Genomic DNA, 15,498 nt, shown 5'->3' with positions numbered 1-15,498 from the left:
TACTATAGACTAAGTCGTTTTCTGTGCAGGGTGTGGGGAGTGTCGTTTCTTAGCTCTGTGGGCTTTGTCTTTTAAACTTTTAAAGACGTGCCTTCATTGCAATGGAAAAAACAGACATCATTTAAAATTTTAATGTAAAAATAGTTTATGTGCTGATGCAATTATTTTCTTAAATTGCACTTTATTTTATGAAATAATATTTATTTGATTTATTTGGATACCCGGGGCATCTGCCTGCTCTTGGGAAAGCCTGGCTTCTGTCATTCGCTGCAGTGGACTCAGTTTACCTACATTCTCACGTCATTGAAGCGGGGTGTGAGGAAGGCAGGGAGGAAGTGACATTCACCGAGCTCCCGCTCAATGCCGGAGGCCTTGCTGGGCGTTTTTGTTTTGCCTATTTATTTTTCTGATTGAAGTTCCCTGGATGCAGGGTTCAACCCCACAGCCTCAGTTTCCCTCCAGGAGGATGTGGGCTCCAGGCAGCACAGCTCGTGCTCAGCGGGGTGTCTGGACCCACGTCCCTCTCACCCCAAAGCCCACAGCCACCCCAGTGAGGAAGAGGCAGCTTTGGCCGGGAGCGGCCCCGGATTGCCCTAAAGCCACTGTGGGTTCAGAGAAGGACAGATCACCTGGAGAACGAGGAAAACCTCATTGCTCAGGTGCACACTTTGGAGAAATGCCACGAATGTGCCCTTAACGGAGCTGGTGGCCACTTCGATTGATTCCGGGACCAGTGACCTCAGGTCAGGACCCAGTGGTTGACTCAGGTCACCTCTCCTGGTCAGGGGCTCAGGCTCAGTTTGGGCTGCTAAGGGCCCATAAAAAGATGTAGAAGACACCAACACCTGGTTTTGAAGATTTATTTCAGAGTGAGCGTCGGTGACCTGAAAAGAGAACCTGTGACAGAAGCCAGCGCTTCCCGTTCTCCCATGATGTGAGAGGACCCCTGAGTCTCCTGCAGACTGCAAGCAACGTGCCCTTGAGCTTGGCCGTCTCTTCTACCGATGCCTTTCCCTAGATGTTCCAACTGTGTTCCCTACATTTTTACGGGGGTGCGGCTGGTGACTATTGTCCTGTGGGCCCAGGATACGTCTTATCCTCAGCTTTGGTCATCTTAATAACTCGTACGTTTGTGGCCACCCCAAAGAGCAGTGCCGCTATCAAGGCATAAATACGAGCAAAGACCAGTCTCAAATAGAGCACCGATTCCTCACTTTGTATCACTAACCGCATTCTCTTTGGAGGGGCTCCGCTGTCTACACTCCCCCCGGAACCTGCTTTCAGGCAGAGTGGAGGGTCCCAGCCTAGGTGGCAGTGGCAGTTCTTCTTGTTGTTGCAAACACCTCGGCGACTGCACTTCTCGGGGCCACAGTCGTAATTCAGGTTTTCCACGGTCCCTTTGCAGCGATAGTTCAGACAGAACTTTCCAGGACTACAGGGAGTGCCGTTCCTCACGCGCCCAACATCTACGACACCCGTCGATCGGTGCTCGTCCAGCCCAAAGCAGGGGAAGCCTGATATGATGGATTGATGGAGGGAAATGTGTTCCTGAAGTCTGGGAAGGTGGGTGACATTGGTGCACTGCAGCCGCCCACAGTGCTTGTCCTCTTTAGAACAAGCATGGAAATACGGCAGATGGGGTGCTCTGCTACAGTGTCCAAATCGGGTGTGTGCCTGGTTCAGGCTGTAGCAGACCTGGTTAGCGTTCTCCGCATTGGGACCAAAGATTTCCTTGCAGTGCATGCTGGGGTCAGTGCAGTTGGCTGAGTAGCAGTAGCCTTCTTGGGTGCATGGGGTTCCGTCTTGCATGTAAGTGTTTGGGGGGCAGCTTGTGGTGAACCCGGTACAATACTCTGGAAGATCACATATATTCTGGATGGGTCTACAGAGAGTCCCGGGAGCGGAGAAGGTGCAGTTAGTGCAGCATGATCCCGTATGGCAATTGCTCTGGGGTGTCAGCTTGCAGTCGCTCTTGCAGCACTCACTGCTGTAGCACTGCTTCAGGGAGCCACAGTCACACTGCTCCCCTTCGTCCACTAGGGAGTTGCCACAACGAGCCTCCACCAGGCTTCTATTTAGAGAGCTTGTAGGTAAGTAGAAAAGACAATCCCCAAGGCCTCCTATAGCTACGTTTTGGAAATGCAGAATGGAGCAGTTGCTGTAGGCATCTGTCAGCTCAGGGAATTTCCACATTATGCACTGAGTTCTCCTGAGGCAATAGCACTGTGGTTCATCGTAAGACATACCATAATTCCTCATAAGGCGATTGTTGATTAGGATAGCTAGCATCAAATAATGTCTACCTAGATAACCAACATGGTGCAGGTTAAAACCGAGGCACATGCCCTTTGCTTCCGGCTCAACCTGATCATCAGTTGGCCCGTCTTTAATGAGCAGTACAGATGCTACAATAATCCTGTTCAGCAAAAAGTTTTGTTGATAATAGGTAAACATTGCACTTCCTGGAACCCTGTAGTCATTCAGGGGAGCTGGGTCATTCTGGGTATATATGGTTACAAGAAGAATAAGGAAACTTGAATGAAGACCATGAAGGAGGGTGTCAGTTACACTGAACATTCTTACTATAAACTGGATACAAGCTGAGAAATTCGCGAATACACCATACATGGATTTGGTAACTTGACCTTGGCCTCTGAGGTTTGACCAATGTGAAGCGAATTTCATAATAGAGTTCCTGGGAGCCGCACTGGGGTTCACCTCGGAGAACAGGGTGTCTGCATCCTCCTTGTGTCCCAGTTTGTACGTAGGTCCTATCACGTTGTGGTCGGCCACTATCTGGGAAACGACATGTTCGAAGCTGCGGGAGTCCTTGAGGGGCTTGATCTCATAGGCAAGGTCATCCAGCTTCATGACTCCGTCCAGGCCCCCATAGCACGTGTCAACAGTGACCATGGACAGAGGAATCTCCTCCAGGTAGCCGAGGTAGTGACAGTCTGCAGGGATGTAGGGGTAGTCCATCTGCAAGGCTCCTTGGTCATCCTGGGTCGTCACCAGCAGATGTCTGGGCATAAGAAGTTTCTTGGGCCGCAGATGGATGACGTGCCTCTGGCCCCCAAACCGCAGGCTGTAGGTGAGCCGGCCGGGCACCTGGAAGCCTTTGCCACGGTGCGTCTCCTTCCGAGGAATCACCACCTCGGAGGACACATAGCGCCAGGAGGGACGGTCCTGAGAGCCCTGGACCGAAGCCAGGAGTGCCCAGAGCCCAAGCAGCACCAGGGGGGCCCTGAGGCCACCTGTCCCCCTGCCGGCCTCACGGCCCAGCTCGGGGGTATCCATCCAGAGAGAGTGGCGAGAAGGAGTGTCCTCGGGGAAGCCAGGGCTGAACCGGCTGCTGGAGCCACCTCCCCCCGGGGAGACTGACAGGGAACAAAGGGCTGCTCAGGCCCCAGCCTCCCACCCTGGGTGGTTACCTGGACGACCGGGGACAGTAACAGTCACAGGGCGTGGCAGTGGGGGGGCCTGGACATCAAGTCAGCTGGGTGACGTGGGAGGGGGACAGGGGTCCTCTCTGTGAGGACTCACCTGGAAGGAGGGCGAGGTGGAGGGAGCAGGTGCGTCTCCACTCAGCACGGTCAGTCTTTTCTCTCGTTTCTGAACACACGACACGCAGGCATCACAGCTTCAGTTATGTCGTCTGTAAATTCTACTGCCCGTCTGTTAACATCTTCTTGGCCAGGTTTTGTAGGTTAATATTTCCCCTCACCCTGGGTCATACCTCCTGCTTCCCTGGCCTGTGGAGGTAGACTGTGCGTTTTACCTGTTCGGGTGTTGAATGTTTTTATTCTTAGAAACACACGTCTTACTTGGGCTGACAGGTAAAGTATTTGGAAACAGTTTTAACCTTTGGTCTTGGACTGAGGTTTGGTTCAGAGTTACCAACTCCACATTTAGAGCAGGGGTAATGTCTCCCCACTACTACACCGCAGGCTCCTGAGAACATTCTGTGAGGACCCGTGAGTTCTGGGGGCGCCGTGGGAGCAGGGGGTGTTCCTGACTGGAGCGGGCGCCGCGCGTTGGCCCCGCCAACCCTCCCTGGGGCCCCTCGGCTGGTCCCTCAGATGCATGCATGGGTCTGTCCTCAGCAGAAGACACCAGGGCACCCTGTGCTTGTGCCCAATGTCTGAGAACAAATATTTCACACGCTTTTTCTAATTTCATAGTTGTTTATGGGGGCAGAAAAAAATTCATTGCCAGGTAATGATCAGAAGCAAAAATTTCAACGCTCCACACTGTGAATTCTTCTTTTTCATCTTGCAAGTGCAGTCTCTCTGCCTAGACTTCCGTGGCCACAGCAGCGTTGCTGGGGCTGGTCCGTGTCACTCTTTGTCTTCCAGGCCCAGCCATCCCGCAGTGGCCTTTCCTGTCCCACCTTTCTGGGGCTGTGGCGTCCTTATACATTCTGCTAATCTCTCCTCTAATACTGTGACAGTTGGACACTTTCCCTTCCCTCTACTGCTTTCACAGAAAATAGAATGAAAATACCTGACCCTTCAACATTAAACGATGTTTGCTTTAGTTTTTGTTGAATGCAGTGTAAGGACATTGTTGTACATGACTGTAATTTGCCTTTCTCTCTACCTAGGGTTCAATGGACAAGATCTGGGAGATGGGCACACTTATAGCCAGGACTCAAGCATTACAAGAGCAATCCCTGGGCTGGGCATGGTGGTGGCGCTGGCACTCCCAGCTACTCGGGAGGCTGAGGCAGGAGGATCACTTGAGCCCAGGAGTTGGAGGTTGCTGTGAGCTAGGCTGACACCACGGCACTCTAGCCCGGGCAACAGAGTGAGACTATATCTAAACAAACAAACAAACAAACAAACAAACAAAACCTCAAAAACATTTGCACCCCCCCTTAATATTTTGAAATTAAAAAAACCTAAGATTGTAATTTGGAAATAATTTATAGAGAGATGGCAGATAAAATCAGAAAGTTATTTAAGTATTTATGAAATGCCTACCAAGTTCCAACGCCGGAGATGAACTGGGAGATCAGATATGCATGGTCCTTGCTGCTTAGGAGGAGAGACAGACACACAGAAAGGCGAATAAATAAGTATTTGAGGGACGACGTGGAGAGACAGGCCCTTGCCCGGCCACCTCTGTGGCCACAAACGCCATCTGACACTGAAGTTCAGTGTGGAGGGAGCTGAGCGGCGAGTTTCCTGGTAATTAGCGGCCATCAGCTGGGTCAAGAAAACCTTGGAGCTTCTTGAAATTATGTCTGTTCATTTCTCTGGTAAACAGTATAGTTTTTCTTTAACATGTAAAGTTGGGGAAAGAACAGAGAAGCTAAATTCCTCATTGTAGAAAACAGCGTATTCCCACATGCTAATGAAGAGTTTCTCCCTGAGTTCGCGTCAGTGGTCTCTCTCTTGTCCCACGTTTTGTGAGGCACCCAGGCGGAGCGGGGCGGCGGCCGCTCTACCCGGGTTATCTGCAGCTTGGGCGGCCGGCTCCCTGCCTCTGTCTCCGGTGAGCTGGGAACCTCACGGTAAGCCAGATGGGTGTTTCCACACTGGTGAAGAGGACAGTCTGTGAAATAATTTGAATAATCTGGCTTCTGCTCCTCTTTTGAGCCGGTCTTGCGGATGCAGACAGCCGGCTGATAGCTCCGGAGCAAGGCGCCCTGTCCTCCCATTTGCCCTGGGGGGCTGGGCAGGGCCAGTGGGCGTCTGCTCTGCCCACGTGGCCTCCGGCAACAGCCGCAGGGCGCGAAATTAGTCTCTGGCTGTTCCCTCCTCCCTTATAATTTATACCCAACTGATATGAAGTATGATAATGATTATGCAAATTAAAAAAAGATTTGTTTTGCATTACGGACAAAGACGTTTGGCTGCTCCAGAAATGACCACAGAGCCAGTGGCAGCTGTGGCACGAAGTCTGTGCTGCCTCCGAGCCTCACGTTGGGACCAGTCCCCAGGCAGCATTTGGGAGGGGATTCAGCTCAGGCTCCCGAATGGGTTGGAGCCTTATCAAAAGGCTCAGGGGCTCAAGCGCACCGTGGTGTCCCCTCCAGATGAGGACGCAGCGTCCGTCTCTGCAGGCGGCAGCCCCAGGGCACCGTGGTGGAAGCAGAGACGGGTCCTCGCCAGATGCTGAACCTGCCGTCACTTTGCTCGGGGACTTCCAGCCTCGCAAAGTGTGGACAATAAATTCGCGTTCACCATAAATGGCCCAGGCACAGGTGTTCTGTGCAGCAGCGAGACAGACTGAGGCAGACGAGGATGCCAGGAAGTGCTGCTGCTGCCGCAGATACCTGAGAACGCGGTGCAGCTTTGGAACTGGGCGATGGGCAAAGGCTGGGAGAATGCAGGTCCGTTCTAGAAAGCTTGGACAGCCGTGGGCGAGGCATCGGGGCAGTTCTGATGAGTGCTCGGACCCAGGGCAGCCTCGGCCCCTGCCTTAGCGCTTTGGCCGGAACACTGGTAGAAGCGCGGCCGCTCCGAGGAGTGCGGGCGGTGTGGATGCGAAGACAGGCCGCCGGGCGCCGGGGAAAGGCCGCCCGCGTGATACAGCGGCAGGAGCTTGGCTGAGCTGCGTCTCTGTCCTGGCGTTTCCGAGGGAGGAGCTAGGGTATCAGGTGAAAGATTCTCTAAGCAAAGTGTTCAGGGTGCTCACGGCTTCTCTTGACAGCTTATAGTAAAATGTGAGAAGAGCGTGAATTAAAGATGAAATCTACCATCAAACGGGAAAAAGAACTTAAAGATTTAGGAAATTCCCAGCCTGGCCATGTTGTAAAGAATAAAAAAGTGTGTGCACCAGAGAACGCCACGAGTGTTCTAGAAGGAGGGGCGCCCCTAGCCTACTGGGCAACTGTGGAGCTCACACAGGGACACGCACAGCGGCCAGCGCCTCCTCCCTAGTCACCAGCTCAAGACAGGGAGGAGCCCAGTGGGGAGAGACAGAGAGACTTAGAGACAGGGAGAGATAGAGAGACAGAGAAACACAGGGAGAGACACAGAGAGACAGAGAGAGACAGAGATAGAGAGACAGAAAGACATAGAGAGATAAAGACAGAGAGAGAGACACGGAGACACAGCCAGACAGAGATAGAGAAACGAAGATAGACAGAGACGGAGAGAGATACAGAGAGACGCAGGTAGAGACAGAGAGAGAGAGAGACGCAGAGACGCAGAAGGGCAGAGAGCGCAGGAGAGAGATGGCCGGGACAGCCGCACGGGCGCGGCTGACAGAGGGGAGGCAGCAGAGGGTGGGGACCCTGCCGGCGGGAGACAGACCACAGTTCAGGCAGGGACGTGCGCTCAGAGGGCAGGGGCCAAGGCAGGCAGGGACGGGCAGGCGAGAAGGGGACGGAGGGAGAGATGGCGCTGGGGGCTCAGGTGGAGACGGGGCCTGGAGAGAGCTGGGCGGGGGCACAGGCGGGGTCCCCGGTGGCTGTCACCGTGTGCCCTCAGGCCCTGCTGAGCCCTGGCATCCCGTCTGGGGCCTGGCCAGGGCAGGCCGGCACTTCACGGTGGGCAGTGCCTGGGCACCCGGGGCCATCTCTGCTCAGCCTCCCGGGTCCCTGGGGGCTGGCGAGGGCCCTGTGACCCTGAGCCCAGTCCTCCTTCCACTGCCCTATGGCCACCAGCGTGGGGCTGCCCCGGGGCCCTGGCTGCCACCATGGAAACAGCTGGGAACCGCTGAATTCAATGCACCATCATTTGCAGGGGGCCACCGTGTCGCTGACCCTGGGTGGGCCTGCTCTGGGGGCCAGCCTGGCTGTGCGGGGGGCAGTGGCTGCAGCTGCAGGTGGGGAACCAAGCACACTATTTCCGGAAACAGGCTCAGAGGCTGAGAAACATGATTTTCGGTGTGGAACAAACAGCTATTTGCATGTGCCCCTGAGGGCCAAGTGTGCCCAAAAGAGAGTAACTCCAGGAGAAACTGAGACCAGAACCCTCGCACCTGCCTTGGGGGAGGGGCTTGGGAGTGGGCCCCCCGTGCAGGGCCCGGTGTTTGGGCCCAGAGACCCCGAAAATGCAGCCCCAGACCACAGTGGAAGTGGCTCCCCTGGGCCCAGCCGGCCCACCAACAGGCCGGGCCCACAGGACCCCCTCGGGAAGACCTCACAGCCTCTGGGCAGGCCCCACCGTGCAGAGGCCACGGGGCGCCCTGGGCCGGCTGGGACGTGGGGGAGGGAGCAGCACACACCAGGGCAAGGGCTCAAGCTGCCCTTGGGAGGGCGCAGCCACCCTCGGCCCAGGAGGGGGCTGCTGGTTCTTGGTCTGGGGTGGTCACACTGCCCCCACAATGGTCCTTTAGGCTGCGCCTCTGTTTTGGGGCACTTCCTGTAAGTGTGCATGGGGCTGCTGGAACGGAGGCAGGGGGGACTCACAGGGTGACCGTGTGCTCCCAGCCAGAGACACGAGCAGACATGGCCCCACAGGCGTCTGCAGGCGGGAAGGCCTGAGGGGGCTCCAGGGCTCCCGCATCCCGGGGCGCTCGCAGGGGCGCACCTGTCACAGAAGCACCTGCCCCTCCCGGCCCACCAGACCCTCCACCTGGACGCCCCGCGGCCCCCACAGCCCAGGGCTTCCGCCACCCCCAGACAGGGACGGGAGCAGCTTCTCAGCCCCCCATCCCCACCCCAGGCTCCTACCTGCACCCCAACCCCAGGGGAGCCCAGGCCAGGAAAGGGGACCTGCAGGGGTGGGGGTGTGCGATGTGGGTAGGGAGGGAGGGGAAGGACCAGGTCCGTGTCCCCAGCGCCCCATCCAGGCCAGGAAACGTGATCTCGGGGTCCTCTGGCCCTGTGTCCCCAGCGCCCCATCCAGGCCAGGAAACGTGATCTCGGGGTCCTCTGGCCCTGCGTCCCCAGTGCCCCATCCAGGCCAGGAAACGTGATCTCGGGGTCCTCTGGCCCTGCGTCCCCAGCGCCCCATCCAGGCCAGGAAACGTGATCTCGGGGTCCTCTGGCCCTGCGTCCCCAGCGCCCCATCCAGGCCAGGAAACGTGATCTCGGGGTCCTCTGGCCCTGCGTCCCCAGCGCCCCATCCAGGCCAGGAAACGTGATCTCGGGGTCCTCTGGCCCTGCGTCCCCAGCGCCCCATCCAGGCCAGGAAACGTGATCTCGGGGTCCCCTGGCCTGCGTCCCCAGCGCCCCGTCTCGGTGTCCGGCCCCGGCGCACCCAGAGGTTCCGAACGCGGCCCTCGTGGGGACGTGGCGACAGGCACCGCCGCCCCCGCTGTGCTCTGCTGCCCCCGTGCGGCCGCAGGTGGCATCGCACCTCGCCGCGCCGGCAGCCTCTGCCTGGCCCCGGCGCCCTGGTCAGCCTGGGGGTGCCCCTGCCCTCCCGCAGGTGGGCGCTGGGTGCCCCTGTCCTCCCGCAGGTGGGCGCTGGGTGTCCCTGCCCTCCCGCAGGCGGGCGCTGGGGGCCCCTGTCCTCCCGCAGGCGGGCGCTGGGTGTCCCCGTCCTCCCGCAGGTGGGCGCTGGGTGTCCCCGTCCTCCCGCAGGTGGGCGCTGGGTGTCCCCGTCCTCCCGCAGGTGGGCGCTGGGTGCCCCCGTCCTCCCGCAGGTGGGCGCTGGTGCCCCTGTCCTCCCGCAGGTGGGCGCTGGTGCCCCTGTCCTCCCGCAGGTGGGCGCTGGTGCCCCTGTCCTCCCGCAGGTGGGTGCTGGTGCCCCTGTCCTCCCGCAGGTGGGCGCTGGTGCCCCTGCCGGTCAGGGTCCCTGGCGGGGTGTCGGGTGCTCCGGGCGCCCTGGTCAGGTTGTGGGGGGTGGGGTGAGGTATTCGTTCTAGCAACTGCGGGAGGTCACCCCCAAGGCCGGTGTCCCCGCGCGGGGACCCCAGGCTCCGCGCATTCGCGTCCACGGCTGAGTTGCCGCAGCAGCCGCACCCGGGCCTCCAGAACCTTCTGTGGGGCGTTGGGTTGTTCTGAGCCCGGCCGGGAGCCCCCACAGCCCGGGCGTCCGGGAAAGGCCCCTGCTCGGGCGGGACGCGCTGTGACATTTTCAGGCGAGGGAAGGACAGCTGAGCGCCGCCCGCGCCCCGCAGCGAGGGTGTGTTTGCAAACAGGGACAGCCAGTCCCCAGAAAGGCCTGCGGTGCCGGGAGGGGGGAGATCAGGCCAGCGCTGAGCTGAGCGCTGCGACAGGGCGACCGTTGGTGACACTCTGGGAGACTCAATTCTGGACGGGCCCACGGCAGGGAAAGATGCTTCAGATTTTGATGCAAAAATTCACAAGTGACCCAGGAACAGCTGAAAGTGCTGCCCCGGCCGAGCGAGAATGACCGGAGCCCCCGCCGAGCCGCGCCAGGGACCGGGCCGGTCGGGAGCGTCGGCCCTGCGCGGGGCTGGCCGGGCTCCCAGGGTCGCAGTCCCGGCAGGTCCCCTGCGCGTCCCCACAGGGACGAGGAGCTGGGCTCGGCCGCCCCCTGGTGGCCGTCCTGCGCCACTGCACGCTCCCCGGCCCGGTCCTGGCGGCTCCGTCCTGCCCCAGGGGCAGGGGTCCCGGGCAGGTGAGCTTTGCGGACCGCCCCCCCCCCCCGCCAGGAATACGTGTCCCTTGCTCCCCTCCCAGCCGTCCTTGCTCATGGTCAAGTCCCAGCATAAGGTCACGTGCTGGAGAGGCCTCCCCTGACCCAAGGCCCCCTGGCGGGTCCCTCCGTGTGCACCTGCCTGACACCTGTCCCCCTGCAGGTGGGAGCCTCTCCTCTGTGAGCTAAAATACAATCTTGAGCCCCCAGCTGACTGAATGGACCCCTTCTTGGCCAAGGAGCCCCCAAAATACCCTAAAGCTGAGCTGCCGGCCATGAGAAGGGAGGTCAGACGAGCCTGTCCTGCCCTCTCCCCTCTTGCAGATGTCCTCTATGACCCAGGGACAGGCCTAAGCCATGCAAGACAGACAGAGCCTGAACCACCTGCAGGTCCCCAACTGACTTAACAGGTCACTGGAGCCTGGCTTTACGTCCTGAGGCTTGTCTGTGATTAGCAGACGTCCTTACCTTAACTAAAAACATCCCAGGCCTTTAGACAAAGCTTCATGTCTTTAACCGATTACAAGCCAAAGGGTCTTTAAACCCACCTATAACCTCTAAGCACCTGCTTTGAGGTGTTCCACCTTTTGGGGCCAAACCAATGTACCCCTTCCATGTATTGATTTATGACTTTATGTGTAATTCCTGCCTCCCGGAAATGTATGAAACCAAACGGTGACCCAGCCACAGCGAGTCCATTTGCTCAAGGCCCTGGGGGTGGCTCCGGGCCATGGTCCTCACACTTGGCTCAGAATAAACCTCTTTAAATTATTTTACAGAGTTGGGGTTCTTTCCCATTGACAACTCCTAGGAAGCAGAGAGGGGGCTCAGGTGAGTCCTAGACAGGCCTGAGGCACTTCCCACACAGTTTCCAAACATGAGCCCCATGACGTGCAACAAAATTCAAGTCAACAGGATGAATAAAAATCCAGCCCACTTGTCAATTCTTTCAATAAATTTGAATGGCTTGAATGGCCCACTGAAGAGATATAGGCTTACCAGATCAATCAATAAATATACACAAGTGAAGTATTTGCTGTCTTCTGGAAATACAACTAACTCAAGAATTCATTCAGACTCAAGGTGAAGGGATGGAGAACACTATTCCATGCAAATGTACACCAAAGACAGCTGGTGTAGCAGTTCTCATTTCAGATAACTTAGTCTTCAAAGCAACAAAAGTAACGAAAGACAAGGATGGTCATTATATAATGGTAAAGGGAACAATTCAACAAGGAGACATAGCAATTCTAAGTATTTATGCACCTAACTCACGTGCACCAAGATTCATAAAGCAAATCCTACGTGATTGAAACAAAGTCATAGCACTGTAATAGCCAGGGACTTCAACCCCCTCTGATGGAACAGGACAGACCCTTCAAACAGAAAATAAACAAAGGAACAATTGACATAAACAGAACTCTAGAACAAATGGGTCTGCAGACATTTACAGAACATTCCACACAAAGCCACTGGATGTATGTTTTTCTTATCAGATCATAGAACATTCTCTAAAATTGACTATATCTTGGCCACAAAACGTGTCTCAATAAATTAAAAAAAATAGAAATTATATCATGTATCTCCTAAGATCACAGTGGAATAAAATTAGAAATCAACTCCAACAGAAACACTGCTCTCTACACAAAGTCTTGGAAACTAAACAATCTACTGCTGAATGATTATAGGGTCAAGGAATAAATTAAGATGGAAATCAAAAGATTCTTTGAACTAAATGATAAGAGGACGCAAGCTATCAAAATCTGTGAGACACAGCTAAGGTACTCCTGAGAGGAAAATTTATAGCCATAAATGTTTGTATCCAAAAGTAAGAAAGATTACAAATCAACAAGCTAATGAATGTGTTAAAGACCTGGAAAAGGATGAGCTAACTAATCTCATACCCAGCAGAAGAAAAGAAATAACCAAGGTCAGAGCAGAACTAAATGAAATAAATAATAAAGAATTATATGAAAGATTAATAAAACAAACAAGCTGGTTCTTTGAAAAGATAAAATTGACCCATCTATTGCTAGATTATCTAGGAACAGAAAAGAAAGGACTACAGTAAACTCAATCAGGAATGAAAAAGGAGAAATTAGAACTGATATCACAAAACTACAAAATATCATCCCTAAATATTATAAAAATATCTAGAAAACATGGAGGAAATGGACAAACTCCTAGAAACACACAGCCTCCCTAAGGTCAATCAAGAAGAAATAGAACTCCTAAATAGACCAATATCAAGTACCAAAATTGAAGCAGCAATAAAAAACCTCCCTCCCCCCAAAAGTTCTGGACCAGATGGCTTCATGCCTGAATTCTACCAGACCTACAAAGAAAAACTGGTGACTATCCTGTAGAAATTATTCTACAACATCGAGAAGGAATGAGTACTCCTCAACACATTTTACGAAAAAAACATCACCTTAAAACCAAAGCCAGGAAAGGGCTTAACAGAAAATGGAAACTACAGACCAATATCCCACATGAATATAGATGCAAAAATTCTCAATAAAATCCCAGCAAACTAAATTCAGGTGCTTATCAAAAAAAAAATCCATCATGACCAACTGGGCTTCATTCTAGAGATGCAGGCAGGATTCAACATACATAAATCTATAAATGTAATTCACCAAATAAATAGAAGTGACAACAAAGACCATATGATCCTCTCAATAGATGTAGAAAAAGCATTCCACAAAATTCAGCACCCTTTTATGATAAGAATGCTTCACAAAACAGGCATATATGGGACTAACCTCAAAATTATAAAAGCCATATGTGACAAACCCACAGCCAACATCATTCAATACAGGGAAAAATTAAAAGCATTCCTGTTTAGAACTGGATTCTAAGACAAAGTTGCCCTCTATCACCACTTCTATTCAACATAGTGCTGGAAGTCCTAGCCAGAGAAATCAGACAAGATAAGGAAATAAAAGGCATCCAAATGAGGGCAGAGAACGTCAAATTATTGCTTTTCACTGATGATATGATTTTATATCTAGAAAAGCCCAAAGATTCTGTAAAGGGACTATGGGAATTGATAAACAAATTCATCAAAGTCTCAGGATACAAAATCAATGTCCACAAATCAGTAGCATTCATATGCACCAAAAACAGTCAAAGTGAGAACCAAATCAAAGCCTCAATACCTTTCACAATGGCAACAAGGAAAGTAAAATACCTAGGGATATATTTAACTAAGTAGGTGAAAGACCTCTACAGGGAGGACTATGAAACACTGAGGAAGGAAATAGCAGAGCACACAAACAGATGGAAAACGATAGCATGCTCATGTTGTGGCAGAATCAACATTGTTAAAATGTGTATACTACCTAAAGTGATCTACAGATTCAGTGGAATCCCTATTAAAATACAACATCATTTTCCATAGATCTAGAAAAATTTATTCTATGCTTTGTATGGAACTAGACAAAACCTTGTATAGCAAAGGCAACCCCAAGCAAAAAGAACAAGTTGGGAGGCATCAATTTACCAGACTTCAAGCTATACTACAAGGCTATAGTAACCAAAACAGCATGGTACTGGCACAAGAACAGAGACATAGACCAATGGAATAGAACTGAGAACTCAGATATAAAACCATCCTCACATAGCCATCAGATGTTTGACAAAGCAGACAAAAACATACACTGGGGAAAAGAATCCTTATCCAATAAGTGGTGATGGGAAAGTTGGATAGCCACATGTAGAAGACTGGAACAGAATCCGCACCTCTCATCTCTCACAAAAATCAACTCATGATGGATAACAGACTTAAAGCTAAGCCTTGAAACTATAAGAATTCTAGAAGGCAAAGTACATGCATAGAAACTTTTCAAAAGAAGGCAGCATAACGGCCAACAAACATATGAAAAAATGCTCAACATCTCTAATCATCGGGGAAATGCAAATCAAAACCACAATGGGATATCACTTAACTCCAGTGACAATGGCTTTTATCAAAAAGTCCCAAAACATCAAATGTTGGTGTGGATGTGGAGAATTGGGAATACTCTTACACTGCTTGTGGGACTGCAAACTAGTACAACCTTTATGCAAACATGGAGATACCTCAGAGAACTAAAAGGAGAACTACCATTTGAGCCATCAATTCCACTACTGGGTATTTACTGAAAGGAAAAAAAGACACTTCATAAAAAAGACATTTGGGACTCAGATGTTCATAGCAGCACAACTTACAATTGCAAAGACTTGGAAAATACCCACGTGTCCATCAATACATGAATGGATTAATAAAATTTTGCATATGTATATCATGGAGTACTTCTCAGCCATAAAAAATATGAATTAATACCCTTTGTACTATCCTGGATAGAACTGGAACCCATTCTTCTAAGTAAAGTATCACAAGAATGGAAAAAACAAGCACCACATGTACTAACCATTAAATTGATCCTTATTGACCAACACTTATGTGCACATATGGAAGTAACATTCTTAGGATGGTGGGCAGGTGTGAGTGGGGAGGAGAATTGTAAATTCACACCTAATGGGTACTTTGTATGATGTCTGGCTTGGGCAATGCAAAGGCAATATATGTAGTAGCCAAAGCGTTCGCAATCCTGTAATATTCTGAAGTAAAAAAATACATAAGCTTTCAAAAACTATTGGATATAGCAAAAGCATTCCTAAGGGGAATGATATAGCCTTAAATACCTACATCAAAAGGCAGAAAGATCACAAATGAACAATCTGATGACACACCTCAAGGAAGTAGATAAGGAAGAGCAAACCAAAGCCAAATGCAGCAGAAGAAAAGAAATATCTATGGTCAGATCAGAACTTAATAAAATTGAAAACAAGAAAGTTATACAGAAGACCAATGAAACAAAAATTTGATTCTTCGAAAAAACACACAAAATTCATATATTTTTGGTCAGTTAACCAGGAATAGAAGAGAGAGGACTCAAATAAACTCCATCAGAAATGAAAAAGGAGCTATTACAGCTGATACCATAGAAAT

General features: G+C 52.2%; 1 protein-coding gene across 1 annotated transcript; it reads right to left on the bottom strand.

Moving 5' to 3' along the window:
• Positions 1 to 1,065: 1,065 nt before the first annotated feature.
• On the bottom strand, positions 1,066 to 5,662 carry LOC123643493 (disintegrin and metalloproteinase domain-containing protein 21-like). Its single transcript, XM_045559053.1, has 4 exons — positions 5,420 to 5,662; positions 3,544 to 3,612; positions 3,419 to 3,431; positions 1,066 to 3,377 (listed from the first exon to the last, which is right to left on the bottom strand). The coding sequence occupies exons 1-4, from the start codon at positions 5,660 to 5,662 to the stop codon at positions 1,066 to 1,068; spliced, it is 2,637 nt and encodes an 878-aa protein (XP_045415009.1).
• Positions 5,663 to 15,498: the final 9,836 nt, after the last annotated feature.

The sequence above is a fragment of the Lemur catta genome, chromosome 1 (genome assembly GCF_020740605.2).
Source record: "Lemur catta isolate mLemCat1 chromosome 1, mLemCat1.pri, whole genome shotgun sequence".
Classification (NCBI taxonomy): domain Eukaryota; kingdom Metazoa; phylum Chordata; class Mammalia; order Primates; family Lemuridae; genus Lemur; species Lemur catta.
This window is presented reverse-complemented; position numbering and strand designations above follow the sequence as displayed.

Excerpts from the sequence above, each read along its gene's own strand:
- LOC123643493 (XM_045559053.1), bottom strand. The coding sequence starts at position 5,662 with ATGGGAGGACAGGGCGCCTTGCTCCGGAGCTATCAGCCGGCTGTCTGC. Across the intron at positions 3,613-5,419 it reads CGCCGCCCCGCTCCGCCTGG|AAACGAGAGAAAAGACTGAC; the intron begins GTGCCTCACAAA and ends TCGTGTGTTCAG.